This window comes from Dreissena polymorpha, chromosome 11, assembly GCF_020536995.1.
Source record: "Dreissena polymorpha isolate Duluth1 chromosome 11, UMN_Dpol_1.0, whole genome shotgun sequence".
NCBI classification, from domain to species: domain Eukaryota; kingdom Metazoa; phylum Mollusca; class Bivalvia; order Myida; family Dreissenidae; genus Dreissena; species Dreissena polymorpha.
The window spans coordinates 37872177-37885997 of NC_068365.1; the positions used below are offsets into that span (position 1 = coordinate 37872177).

At 36.0% G+C, this 13821-nt stretch overlaps 1 protein-coding gene across 1 annotated transcript; it reads right to left on the reverse strand.

The window, feature by feature from the left end:
• Nucleotides 1-6867: 6867 nt before the first annotated feature.
• LOC127849588 (uncharacterized) lies at nucleotides 6868-11710 on the reverse strand. Its single transcript, XM_052382313.1, has 4 exons — nucleotides 11062-11710; nucleotides 9520-9657; nucleotides 9162-9229; nucleotides 6868-7769 (listed from the first exon to the last, which is right to left on the reverse strand). The coding sequence occupies exons 1-4, from the start codon at nucleotides 11241-11243 to the stop codon at nucleotides 7588-7590; spliced, it is 570 nt and encodes a 189-aa protein (XP_052238273.1). The 5' UTR covers nucleotides 11244-11710; the 3' UTR covers nucleotides 6868-7587.
• Between the last annotated feature and the right edge of the window lie 2111 nt (nucleotides 11711-13821).

Here is a 13821-nt window from a genome sequence, read left to right on the forward strand (position 1 = left end):
CATTACAAGTTTATTTTAAAACATTATTTTCATTCATATATCCCCATTCTCTGTAAACTATATAAGTGAATGCACATATTTTTAAGTCGGCATAATACATTGTATAAATAATGTATATGAAATATTGTTCAACCTTGCATATACGCCGATCTTGGACTTCTTAACGATTGAAATTGCTTTGATGGTGAAACTTTGTCGAATTTGCTAACACAACATATATGTATGTATGTATTTCTTTTGAACTTGCAGTCAAGGATAACCCATGAAAGTGCAGGACATTATTTTTAATGGGGTACTTTGGTTTTTGCCAAAGAGACAACACGCAGAAGAGACAGTATTGAGATACAAGGAATCCGGGTGCCATGCCCTAGCTCTTTGCGAATAGATCCCTTGGTTCTATAACGTGCTCAGTGTATAGCACCGATATACGCGAGAATTACCTGGGTTTCATACCAGTACATTTCTATTTGGGTGGGAAACACGTGAAGCATTTGTGAAATGTACAGTGCCCCGGCCAGAAATTGAACCGGGGACCTCTGGAATGGTAGACCAATGTGTTACCACTCGACTACCGCATTACCATTTATTTAATAAAAATGACCAATAAACGATAAAAACCATTAAGGCGATACTAAGTAACTATGAGCATACACGTTTGGTTTCAGTGCTTTGGAATGTCATAATAAATCGCCAAGCATTGATGATAATATATGCTTCACTATGTAAGGAATGGCACTTGATTGGTGACACAATTGATATTTTTTTAAATACCGCATCACTGCGCACCCTTGGCCATTAACCGGTGTTTTTGCCTTCAACAGATATTGAAACATGGCAGTATGAAATATTATCTAATTTTATTTCGGTTACTTATTTATTAACAACAATGAATATTGTCGCGTTCCAAAGCGGGAGCCCAGTTGTGCTATGTATTCGACACACGCTCAATATTCTCTGATATAGAGCCACCCAATCCAGAGATGGGTATTCGAACCACGCTCGATTTTCGCTGACCTTTTAATACCCATATCTCATCCTGCTATTCGGCATGGGCTTGTTTTTAGCAATAGTCTGAATACCGTATTCCAAGCTCGGTATTCGACCTCGGTTCAAAACCCGCTTTAGTTTTACTACCTAATTTCTAGCATAGTATTCGCCCATGGCTCGAACATTGTCATGGTTATGATAACTTATACCAACTTGAATATTAATCCATACCTCGATATTCGCTCAAGTTCGAATACCAAATAACCAGCTTGGTTATCGACCTTGGGTCGGCATTCGAAAAAGTTATTTAAAACAAAACGATGCAAAGCTGTTTTTTTTGTTATATAAAGCCAATATTTGCTATAGTTCGACAACCAAATACATGCTGGTTTATCCTCACTTGCTAGATATGCGCAATTGCTATAATATGTAAAACCCATCTAGGTATTCGAACATTGGTAATTATTTGATCATGTTCGAATACGAATTAACCAGCCGGATATGTTTGACCTACGCTGAGGTTCGAATATCCGACTGAGTGCTCATCATTGACTCGATATTGGATAAAGTTCGTATACCCAGCTGTGTACTCGACCTATGCGCAATATTCACAATAGCTTGAACTCGCATTTACCAGTCGACTCTTCGCTCTGGTTCGATATTCTCTACAGCCAAAATGCCAATTACCCAGGCAGAATTTCAACGTTGGATCGGTATTGCATACCCAATACAAATTTCCCAGCCCACTGAATACACAATACCTTAGTTTCTTATAAACCTTATTTACGCAAGTATTACTTTGTTTTGTGCTTTTAATTGTATTGATACATATTTTGTTCGTAAATTCATTTCAGTTTTTCATAGGTTAAGAGAGTACGCGGTAAGTTTTACATCAATTAACCATGCGTATAAATTTTCTCTATAATATTTGTTTGGATCACTGATTATTTTCTCCGTACTCGCTAATTGCAAGTGATGGATATCTGAAGGTTTTCCATCTCATAAATAATACCATGATATCAAAACAATGCTCGACTTAAAATACACATTAAATGCTGTGCTGTTGAAGCAAATACACGAACAGGTAAGTTTACTTGTAATGCTATGAATGCGATCTATTGAGAAAAAATTTTGGTTTTAGTTTATTTATCTGTGCATATATATCAATTAAATGCTGTAGACCGATTTATTTATTCTGTAGTAAGTATGACGACGTTAGCCAATTTGTTGTTTGCGGTGTTTGCTACGTAAGTTATAAAAGTTCTCATTTCATAGATGTCTGTGTACGATTTTCCGTTTAGGGCACTCGTGATTTCGCTTTGTCGACCTCTGGATTAAAAGAGCATAAGAGCGAAAACACATGAGAACGATGCGAGCAGGCGAAATTACGATCCGAAATGGCAATCATTACGATCTCTAATCGTAGCTCCGTGTATGTGCATAGTGTCTAATCGTAGCCCCGTGTATGTGCATAGTGTCTAATCGTAGCCCCGTGTATGTGCATAGTGTTTTAGAGTTATCTTCTTTGCTTTTATAAAAGATCAAACACGCGATAACGATGCGATATCACGTTATAACTATTGTTAGCTCGATGTGTATTTTGGCGATCTCACATTGTATTCTCTGAAAAAAAATCTAGAATATTGTTTCTACTTAAAGAAAACTATAACCTGCTAAATAAACATGATTTTAATAGCATTGTTGATACATTATCATAGTTTTTATCTGTCTAGTTTTGTCATTTCAACGCATTCTTTGCGGTCGATTTCTTCCGAAGACGCCTTTGTTATATTTATTACACTTTGTCACGTAGACGTAACTAACAAATCAAGTTGTTTTTCCGGAGTACAATCGCTAGCAAACGACAAAACCAACATACCAAGCTAGTGTTTTTGTAAATAACCGGAGCGCGTTAACAGTATTTGCTTCTCACGACTTTTATAAATGTCAATATTGCTAAAAACTTTATTATATTCCAATTATTTTAAGGTCACAAATAAATCCACCAAAATATATATTAATAACATCATTCCAAATAATAATAACTTTATATTAAATAAACTCTGAGAAGAAATTGTTTGGTACCCATTATTTACTTAACTAGACGGAAATACATATCTGACATCAACCAAAATACATCATATGTGTTACACCGTTTCACGAAACAAAGCTACAATTCATTAAGGTATGAACGGATCGTGTTCTTTCGATCAACTTTCGGGGACCGCTATTTTGTATGCAGGTTACAATTCGGGTAGCGTTCTCAAGGCGACATATTTTATTACGGATGCCATTTTTACGTTACTGGAACGATTCGAGCTCTTGGAGTGCACTTACTATGATGGGTTTGATCTCCATTCGAGGAACGTACTTAATGTGAAGTTGTTTATCCTAACTCGGGCAAGGGTCTCAATATGTCAGAACGTACTTAATGTGAAGTTGTTTATCCTAACTCGGGCAAGGGCCTCTATATGTCAGTACGTACTTAATGTGAAGTTGTTTATCCTAACTCGGGCAAGGGTCTCAATATGGCAGAACGTACTTAATGTGAAGTTGTTTATCCTAACTCGGGCATGGGTCTCAATTGGTCAGAACGTTCTTAATGTGAAGTTGTTTATCCTAACTCGGGCAATGGTCTCAATATGTCAGATCTGATCACAACTAGAGACGAGTGTGTAGTAAAGTGTATGTTTTAATCCCCATTCGATGAACTTTCTAAAGGTGTCGGCTTTGATCGTAATTCGGGGGCTACATCTTCACAAGAGGAGCGTTCTCAATTAGTCGTGTTTAATACCCACTCATGGAATGTTCTCGAACTATCGAGTGTGAATAATAGTTTTCTCCTTAGACCATTGATTGTGCTTTTATGTTAGTGTGAATGCATTTCCGTCATTGAATGTTTATGGTAAGATACAGTCAATTAATATATAACGTATGCGGCTGTCAAATATAATGTATTGTATGGCATATCAGAATGTAACAGGTAATAAACACATTTGGATGCATGGTACGTTTAGATATGGATGCATGATAACTTGTTATTTTTAGTTGACGGACAGTGGTCCATTTGGCTCGTGGGAAGCGTGTCAGCCCCCATGCGGCATAGGAGTCCACTTCCGGTATTGGCGGTAAGATAATCTACCTCTTACCGCAAAACGAGTGTCTCCGTATGGGGGACGCTAAGGACGCGGCCCGCGTCATATCTCAACCCGTCTCGGTGCACATGCGCAGCAAAACAACGTCAAGTATCGCATAATTAATATGACGCCTAATCCATCGGGTGAGTAATTTCTATTATTGTGCGTCGCGTGGGATGCTTTTTGGAGAATATGTTTTCAGAAAATACTCTCATACTATCACAAACTAGAAAAATACGTGTTGTATAGTAGTTGACAATAACTTTAAGCATTTTAGACTCGCACTTTTAATTACATATAAAACATGTATATATTTATTGTTAATCTGCACCTAAATTTCTTATTTCTTCGGTGTTTCTAACAGACCCGCCCCACTCCCCAAATTAAAAGTCGGTTCCTCCCCAAACCGCCACCAACATCTTAAGCATCATCAACAGCAACATAAACAGCGATAACAACGGCGCTGGCGATAACCAGCGTCCTACACATACCGTGAAAAATAGGCACTCGTATAACGAACAATTCACAACTAATAACTATTGATTTAGAATTGTTCCCATCCCCGTCTCTTAGTTGGTCGATGTAATGCTCAGCACCCGTCTCTTCGTTGGTCGATGTAATGCTCAGCAACGCGTTTTGAACGCAACATATTCCTTTAGAAGCGCAACTCCTTGCCGCACGCTTCCTCACAAGGACACACTTTGAAGTGAATAAGTCTTGTATAAAAGCGCTGATCTTGAAAAGAGATTTTCAAAACGATAAAAACGTTATCCATTTTATTCAAATATTTAAGGAAAGAAGAATTTTTAGATTATTTACTAAAATATCACGTAAGATTATTAAGTTCATGCCTTCACATTGATTTGAATCCGCTTCATTGATTCTCTGATTATGCGAATGTTTATATTTTCAGATATTAATGTTACTATTGTATGAACATATTTTTATTAACTTTATTGATAATGTGATAATCTGCTACAGTTATCTTAGTTGCTATACCCTAAAAGCTGGACAGTGCGTTAACCTGACATACTACTCTTCATGCTACCGAACCGAGGCCTGCATAGGCGTCTATAACGCCTGATCTCGCAATTACGGCTTAGTCTACTGTGGATTCTGTCCTTGTTAATGATCGCACAAGTATTTTCTATTCCACTGTGGATTCTGTCATAGAAAGTGATCACAAAAGTATTCCAGTCCACTTTGGATTCTGCCCTAGTAACTGGTCACACAAGTACTGTCCAGTCAACTGTGGATTCTGTCCTTGTAAGTGGTAACAAAAGTACTGTCTCGTCGACGGTCGATTTTGTCCTTGTAAGTGGTCACACAAGTACTGTCGATTCCACGTAGGACTGTTAATATATCGGCTGCTAGTGGGAAATAATGATCCTTATCAAAGCAAATTATACTAATTGAAGAAAAGTTTTCTCCCTTAGATCATTTCTTGAAGTATTAGAAATCGAGGACACTCGCCTTCAGTTTTGTAAGTGCTTTCATCAGCATATAAAATCTGTCAAAGTTGCGCAGTCGGTTAAGATTTAAAGTCACTTTTCGCGCGAGCTCAAATCCCAACGAGGTTACTCAGGTTGTTGTTTTTTAAACACATACAACGAGGTTGTTGCTGTTTTTTAAAAACATATTGTTAAATTCAATTGGCATTGCAAGTTTGTTATTATGTATTACACGTAAAACCAAATAATTAATAATTAACACCTTTTTCAAGCAAATTAACATCTAAAATCTCAGTATTTGAACAGTTTTCCTTAATAATGAACGTATTTCCTGTGACTATCGAAGTGAATGTCTGTCTGTTCGTCTGTCTGTCTGTCTGTCTGTCTGTCTGTCTGTCTGTCTGTCTGTCTGTCTGTCTGTCCGCTCGATCGCACGCCACTCACTCCATCAGTCCGTAGGAATGTATGCATGTACGTATTTTAATAGATGTGTCTGTATAGATTTTATATGTATACAGTTGTTCATTTATCCGTTGCACGATACACTTTTTGAAAAGAATGTCAGAGCCGAAAGTCGGCTCTCATCGCTATAATCGTTGCCGATGTCGTTGTTGTGTTCGCCGGGCATGGATCTGGAATAATGGGCGATAAACGAGAAGCCTTTTACGAGTTGTTCACCTTATATTTTTGCTTGAATGTATCTAAAATCGAACCGATTCGCCTGTCAAAATGCAAACGCGTTTGTTTATATGTTTACTATGTCGCGGTTGCGCAGTTGGTAAGTTCACTGATTTATAAGATAGATGTCAGTGCGACAGTGTTACAAGTTTAAATCCTAGTGAGGCCATCATGTTTTATAGAAACAGTTTTAAATGCAACATAAATATTAATCGTATACGCATGTATGAACATTTACTCGTATAATTAAAGCATACCAATCATATTATTGAAACATCGTTATGTGAAGTGACGAGCTTTTATCACATTGCTTTAATAGTCATGCTAGATTATGAGAACATCCGTTTTTTCGGTATAACATTTGTTGAGTGTCTATTCAACGATGTTTTTTATTTAGTCCACGAGGACCGATTCGACAGAGCGATAAGTGCTTCTCAGTTTTAGTGATGATTCTTCTCTAAACAGGTGTGTTCTTTTTTACTGCAGACTCACTGGTCACAACGAACGACCAATATCTCATAATAATGCTGATTAGGTTATATGCAACATGTAGACAATAGATAATATATCAACTTTTATTTAATTCATTTTGTTTTCAAATAATGAACAGACACGTTATTTAGGTATTTACTAACATCGAACAATAATTTAGGTATTTGCTTTAACACCCATGTGCTTACGCATAAAATAGTTTAAAGAAAATAAGTGAGCCTCGCTCTGTAAAAATGGGGTTTAATGCATTCCGTCAAGTGTCGTCCCAGATTAGCCTGTTCGCACTGCACTTTCCACCTAAACTGGACTTTTTCTAAGAAGAGACCTAGTTCAAACGAGACCTATCATAAAAGCGGAAAGTGTCTTCCCTAGTTAGCCTGTGCGGACTGCAGTGGCTAAACTGGAAAGACACTTTACGCACATGCATTAAACCCTTTCTCGCAGAGCGCCACTCAAATGTTCGATACGATGCTATGGTAATTGTGTAAATATTGTAATGAAGAGCTAAGCCGATAAGTTAAATATCAAGGGCGAAGGAACAATGTGGAATACATTTTTCAACTTGTAAACAAAATATTATTATTTTGCACTGCCCGGTATTGTATGTTTACCCATTTATGCCTAGTGGACTCTCCCAACCTTCTAAATTGGATCAATTAATTTCAAAAATTAGGGAAATAAAGTATATTTAATTCTATATTTAGAATATTTCTTACAGAAATTCCTTTAAGCAAACAGAGCAGACCCAGATGAGACGCCGCATCATGCGTCGTCTCATCTGGTTCTACGCTGTTTGCCGCGGCCTTTTTTCTCGACGCTTGGCATTAATGGGTTAAATTTTTTTACACGACTCCCTTTATTGCTTGTACAAGAGCAGTGATGTCGGTGATATTGTTTTTAAGGCCTTCGATGAACAGTACGATGACTCGTAATAGTCCGGACTTATCGGTCGTTGACGCCGGCGTGGTCATTGCTGATGTCGATGTCGTTGCCGATGTCGTTGTTGTGTTCACCAGGCATGAACCTGGAATGAAATCAAATGAATTAAGCGGGCATTCCATGTGAAAGCGAATGTGATTCCATACGTCCGCGAATTTGCGTAAGAAGAATTTATTCATCTTGTTGGTTCTGTATAGAAACGATGAATCCTCCACAACATTTGTTTATTATATCGTATAATTGTTTTAATTATAGTGATGTACAATAGGTATATTATCGTGACCACTCGTACTGAAATATGCAGGGGACAGTCTATGCAACTCAACCAATGAATCAAATATTCCTCGAACAATATCCTATTATAAAATAAGAATGTTCGTTCAGTTTACGTCCTCTATTATTTTATCTAAATAAACAATATGTTTGCATGTTCATCGTCTTCCAATGACTCATTCAAAATAAAATCATGTGGAATTTGTGACGGATGATCTATTGGATTATCTATATACCGGAAACCACCGAACCATTTGATTTTAATAACAATTAATACGACGTCTTGCAAAGCGCGTAAAATTTCCAAGTAGGACTTCATTAGAGTAACGCATTCTTGTGTCGTTTTTATGATGATCATAGAAATTGTCCGTTTGTCATAGAATATGATCACATGATTTCTCTTCTATTGCATGTTGTCCGTCTCATACTTAAGCTGTATACAAGCTCAGTCATATGAGTCGTGTTCTGAGAAAACTGGGCATAATGCATGTGCGTAAAGTGTCGTCACAGATTAGCCTATGCAGTCCGCACAGGCTAATCAGGGACGACACTTTCCGCCTAAATTGGATTTTTTCTAAGAAAAGACTTCACTTAAAAGAAAAATGTCATAAAAGCGGAAAGTGTCGTCCCTGATTAGCCTGTGCGGACTGCATTATGCCCTGTTTTCTCAGAACACGACTCATATTGTTATGTTTCAGTACGCATGATGATTGGATATCAATGGCTCAATGGCTACATGACGAATGGAATGCAGGCGCAGCTTTAAGCTCAGAAAACAATATGCATATATATATTTATTTATTTATTTATATTTATATTTACTTATTTGTTTATTTATTTATTTAATTTATATTCACTTATTTATTTATATTATTTATTTATTTATTGATATATGTATTTATTTATTTATTGATATTTTATTTATTTATTTATTTATAATGATATTAATTTTTTTTATTTTTTTTTATTTATTTATTGATACAAATATTTATTTATTAATATATTTATGTAATTGTTTAGTTTGTTAATTATTTGTTATAATACCCTTAAGCTAATCTTCAATTGCTATAATCCCCAAAGCAAACATCACCAATTAAACGCTTGTTCTCACTTCATCGCAACTGTGCGATTTATCGATCTTCCTGTTGCACATGATTTACAATAATCAACACAATTTTCTCACCAAATCACGTTTGAAACTTACTTGGTAAACCAGTAACGGTAACTGTCCACTTGTCACTGAGTATTACTTTGCCGCCGTCATCTCTTGCGCTGAAACAACAAAAGGAAACCCACGAAGTTGTTTACATACTCACTCTAGCGGCATTATAACGAGCAATAAGGTACAGTTATGTAGCACCTCCTAAAACAATATGTTATATAATGACGAGGTGCAAAGTTGTTTAAAATCCGATTTTCGATATGACTACAGACATCAACGCTCACCGCTTGTTCTTTGTAGTACAATTTTATTTCTTATGGTGTCATCGATACTTATGAAGAATTGTACTTGATGATGGAAGCATGAATACATATAATCTGTTTCAGAATGAAATACTTACCTCACCGTCAGGTTGTAACGTGAATGGCAATTTCTGCTCAAGAAAGCAGTTTCATTGCAGACTAACGCAGTTTCCATCACGGTTGATCCTGGTTTTAATTCAAAACGCCCGTCAGGATTCTGACTATCCAATCTGCCCCTTAAAACGTTTAAATCAAAACTTTAGACTTGCAAGGTAAAACGGAATACATTGTCGATTACATGAACACAGGCAAAATATATTCAGACATTTACACCGCAATAGTATACTGCACACTGAACACTTAACGAATAACGCCCCAAAAGTTAAATGTTAACTATATCGATCAAACAACGAGAGAAAAATTAATTATGTTATAAACAAGGAATGAGAATTGCGGAAAGACAGCTTACATCTCCAACTTGCCGGATATTTATCTAGTTCTAGATATGAGCATCACTGTAATTAATAGGATTCAATATGGTATCGATTTAATTTGAACTCTAGTAATGCGTGCGGTGCTTTTACCAATTTGACACAGCATTTTGTTTTAAATTAAGTCTAAAATCCATTCAGTCAGCGCCAAAATACGACAACTAAACTACGAAACTGAATAATTGCTTGAAAGCCAGAGTTTCTACCCATGCCAAACTCACGAAATAATGATCAGCACAAAATATATTAGTTGGCTAATTAGCCCATGTCTCACAACAATTGATGCATATTCAGAAAGCATGAATACAAAACACATGATTGAAAACTTCTAAGAATTTGGTTGCAAAAAGCCGTTAAACCTGACTAAATCATATTACACTTTGTTAGCTTAACTTATTCTTCCGCCACATTATACATGCTAAAAAGGTGTTTTGTATGTTCGTTTAATTATTTGTCAGCTAAATACCAACGATTCATTGAAATGAAATCGTCACATTTAATACATAAGCTAGTAACTTTTGGACAATCTTAACTCACTTCAAACCAAATTTATTTCGGATTGAGTATATAATTATATTACTATTGTATATTATTTTTTAAAGAATTTTTAAGCAGATACAAAAGTAAAACTAAACCCTCGAGCTGTGTGTGATTCCATGAAAATGTGTAGTAGTATTAGTTGTTCAAAAGCAAACAACCATAAACGGTTGTCATAATAAACGCATATAAATATCTGCCGTTAATAATACTGACAACCAATATCCTCCTGTAATCCACTTGATGCAACGAACATGACGGCCTAAAAAAATAACAAAAAACATATTTTTTATTTATATCTTATTATATTCATTTTGCAACTACTAAAACTATGTTTTGTCAAATTTCACAGATACACACATATCCACAAAGTTTTGTTTAACGTTGATCTTGATAAACAGCTGGCTGTGCACCTTGGATATAAGACGCGCCTAGTTTTGTTTAGCGTTGATCTTGATAAACAGCTGGCTGTGCACCTTGGATATAAGACGCGCCTACAACTAGTAAACACATTATGCAGCTTTGCTACTTGCAATTGGTGAGTTTACGTGTAAGTGATGTAAGCAAACTATACACTGGACACATAGACAAGTGAATGTTTATTAGTTTTACCTGTACTCCATGCCAGTCGAAGGATCGAACACTCCTAGATAAGCAAGAGGCATCGAGCACGGATCTCTAGTTAAATCCATTGACGTGAATTTATTAGAAGGTGCATCTGACATCCAGTAAGCTGTTTGTTCGCCATCAACTTGAATGCACAAAACTAAAGTAAACGTGAATGCGAATTCCATTTTCGATTCATCTGCAGAAATAAATATTCCTTATTTACTCCGTGCAAAGGTTAAGTTTATAAAGCAAAATATGCAGCTAACAAATTAACACAATTACCTCTACATAAAATAGTGACACTGACATTTTTTTTTCCCAATTATACGTCCATTTGATTCACGACTCCTACCTATGATTCAAGAAAAGCAGTTTTCAGTTACTGGCATGACTGTGTGCACTAAGTGCTGAAAAAACACATTTCCCTGAGAAGCTGTGCGTAGGTTAGCTGAATTTCTTTTTAGAAAACGGCGAAAAATCCGAAACGAACAAACGCATTTTTTTCTATCAGTACATAAACTTATTTGGATACATTAATACCATAGAAAAAATTAACTTGATTTTAAGTTTGTTAAGCCAAAAATGGTTTAATACATGTTGCTTTACGTTACATGAACATGTGTTTTGTAACAAGAAATCTTATAAATGAAACAACTTCTGAGCAAATTTCAATGCGTCGAATCTGAAATATTTTAGAAGACCAAGAAAATCAGACAGTGTACCAAAAAAATACAATGAACGATTTTCTGAAGGCCTTTGCTTATTGAACATTCTTTGGTTAAGGCCCTCCCTGTGCAATCATGTTTATTTCTCATTCTAAAGAATATCTTTAATGATGCTAAATCTGAATCTTTTAAACAACTATTGATATCTCTCTTTCAAAACATAATTTGGCAATGTATCACCGTGCAGCAAGTATGAATTAACACCTGCTGACAATCATGGCACGTTCAAAAAGATGGAAAATGGCTTTTTTGAAATTACATTTTGATTTGCCCGCTTTGACCATTATCCCCGGAAATATTTTGAAGACGTTTGCGGCAACTGCCAAGCGTGCAACATAAGGAGACATTTACACATACACATCCTTTTCACACAACAAAATATAATATGTATCTAAATAAAACACAAATTCATGTTAACTTTAAATTCTGCATGAACATGTACAAAAGATAAATTTTGTAGCGATCGGGAGGTCACGGGTTCGATCCCCACTGTGGGAGCGTTCATTAGAGTCCATAGATACCATATACTGATTCTAGTTCGAGAAAACGGACTCGCGAGCGTTCCAAATAAGCCTTTGGCTTTCAATGAAATTGAACTTAAATAAATTGGTTTAAACTAAACGATAAAGTGACATTACGCGCATACACGGAAATCTTTGAAGACTTCAGCTTTCATTCATTGGCGGCAATAGGGTTACCAGCGACATGTTAACTAACAGACGTTTATACGGGCCAGATTAACACACAATTAAACACAATTAGACTTCATGTTTTATTGATTTCATAATGTGCGTTTGTTTGCAAAACAATGTAAATTTTGTAGAGATTCAGCATCGAATTTTAAAGGCCTTTGCAAACAGTTTGGATCCAGATGAGACGCCACAGAACGTGGCGTCTCATCAGGATCCAAACTGTTTGCTATTCTGATAGTATTCTTTGAAAAAAATCGAAGAAAATGCTAATTTTAGATATTCAGCAGACGACATTTTAGCAGACGACAAATTTCCCAGCATGCAAAGGGTTAATGGAAAACAATGTAAATTTTGTAGAGATTCAGCATCTTAGTGTAGGTAAACCACGTGGATGAAATATTCGTCCGAAGTAAGTTTTATAACTTACTCTGATTATAAGGCGAAAAGGTAAATCTCATTATTTTGTGTTCCATAAACTCTTCCAACAAAACAGATTGTAACCGATAAAAGGAATGACAGATCCGCGATCAAACATTCTTCCTTGTATACAAGCTATTTCGTCAATATATTTGCATATAACGCACAACCCCACTGTCGGAAACATTGCTTAAATGCAAAATTGCTAAGCACCGATTTTTGCACCATTTGTTGGCGCTTTGTTATCTCAGCAGATCTTCAACTGGGTTTTGATACCCGCTGATAAAATTGTAACCTATCCGGATAAACAAATGACAGCTTCAATTTCTGAGCACTGAATTTAGATGGCCCTCTTCGTTTATAGCGTAAAAATCAAGGAAAAGCTCATTTAAAATCATATGGCGAATGTGGTTGATTGTGTGATTTTTTTTTTAAACTAGAACACGATTTTCGCTACCGTTAAATGAAGGTTCTTCATCACTTAGATTTGTGAAAACTGAGAAAGTGTATACCTGCCGCAATGCATATCAATATCAGCATCCACTGGGTCAACGCTTGCATCTGTAAATCAAAGCGTGTTATATGTAAAAAAAAGTTGCGCAACGGCTGTGATTGCAAGACGTCAGCATGTATTACATATATTAAATATATGGTTTTATTAAGAAGAAAAACAGGTTGAAAGTCCAAAGCGAGTTAGATCTAGTGGATTTGAGAACATACTGAACTATATCATACATGACCGTACAGGAAGTGCTGAATTTTTAGATAGTTTTTCATAATTAAAACAAGACGCGTATATTGCAAAACAAATAAATCAAGGCAAACGAAATATAATGACATAGCTCTGAACTGATCGAAAAGTCCAGAAAAATCATAACCATGAATGTCCGCTGTAATGATGGCGATGGATGGTTAATTTTAATGATGAG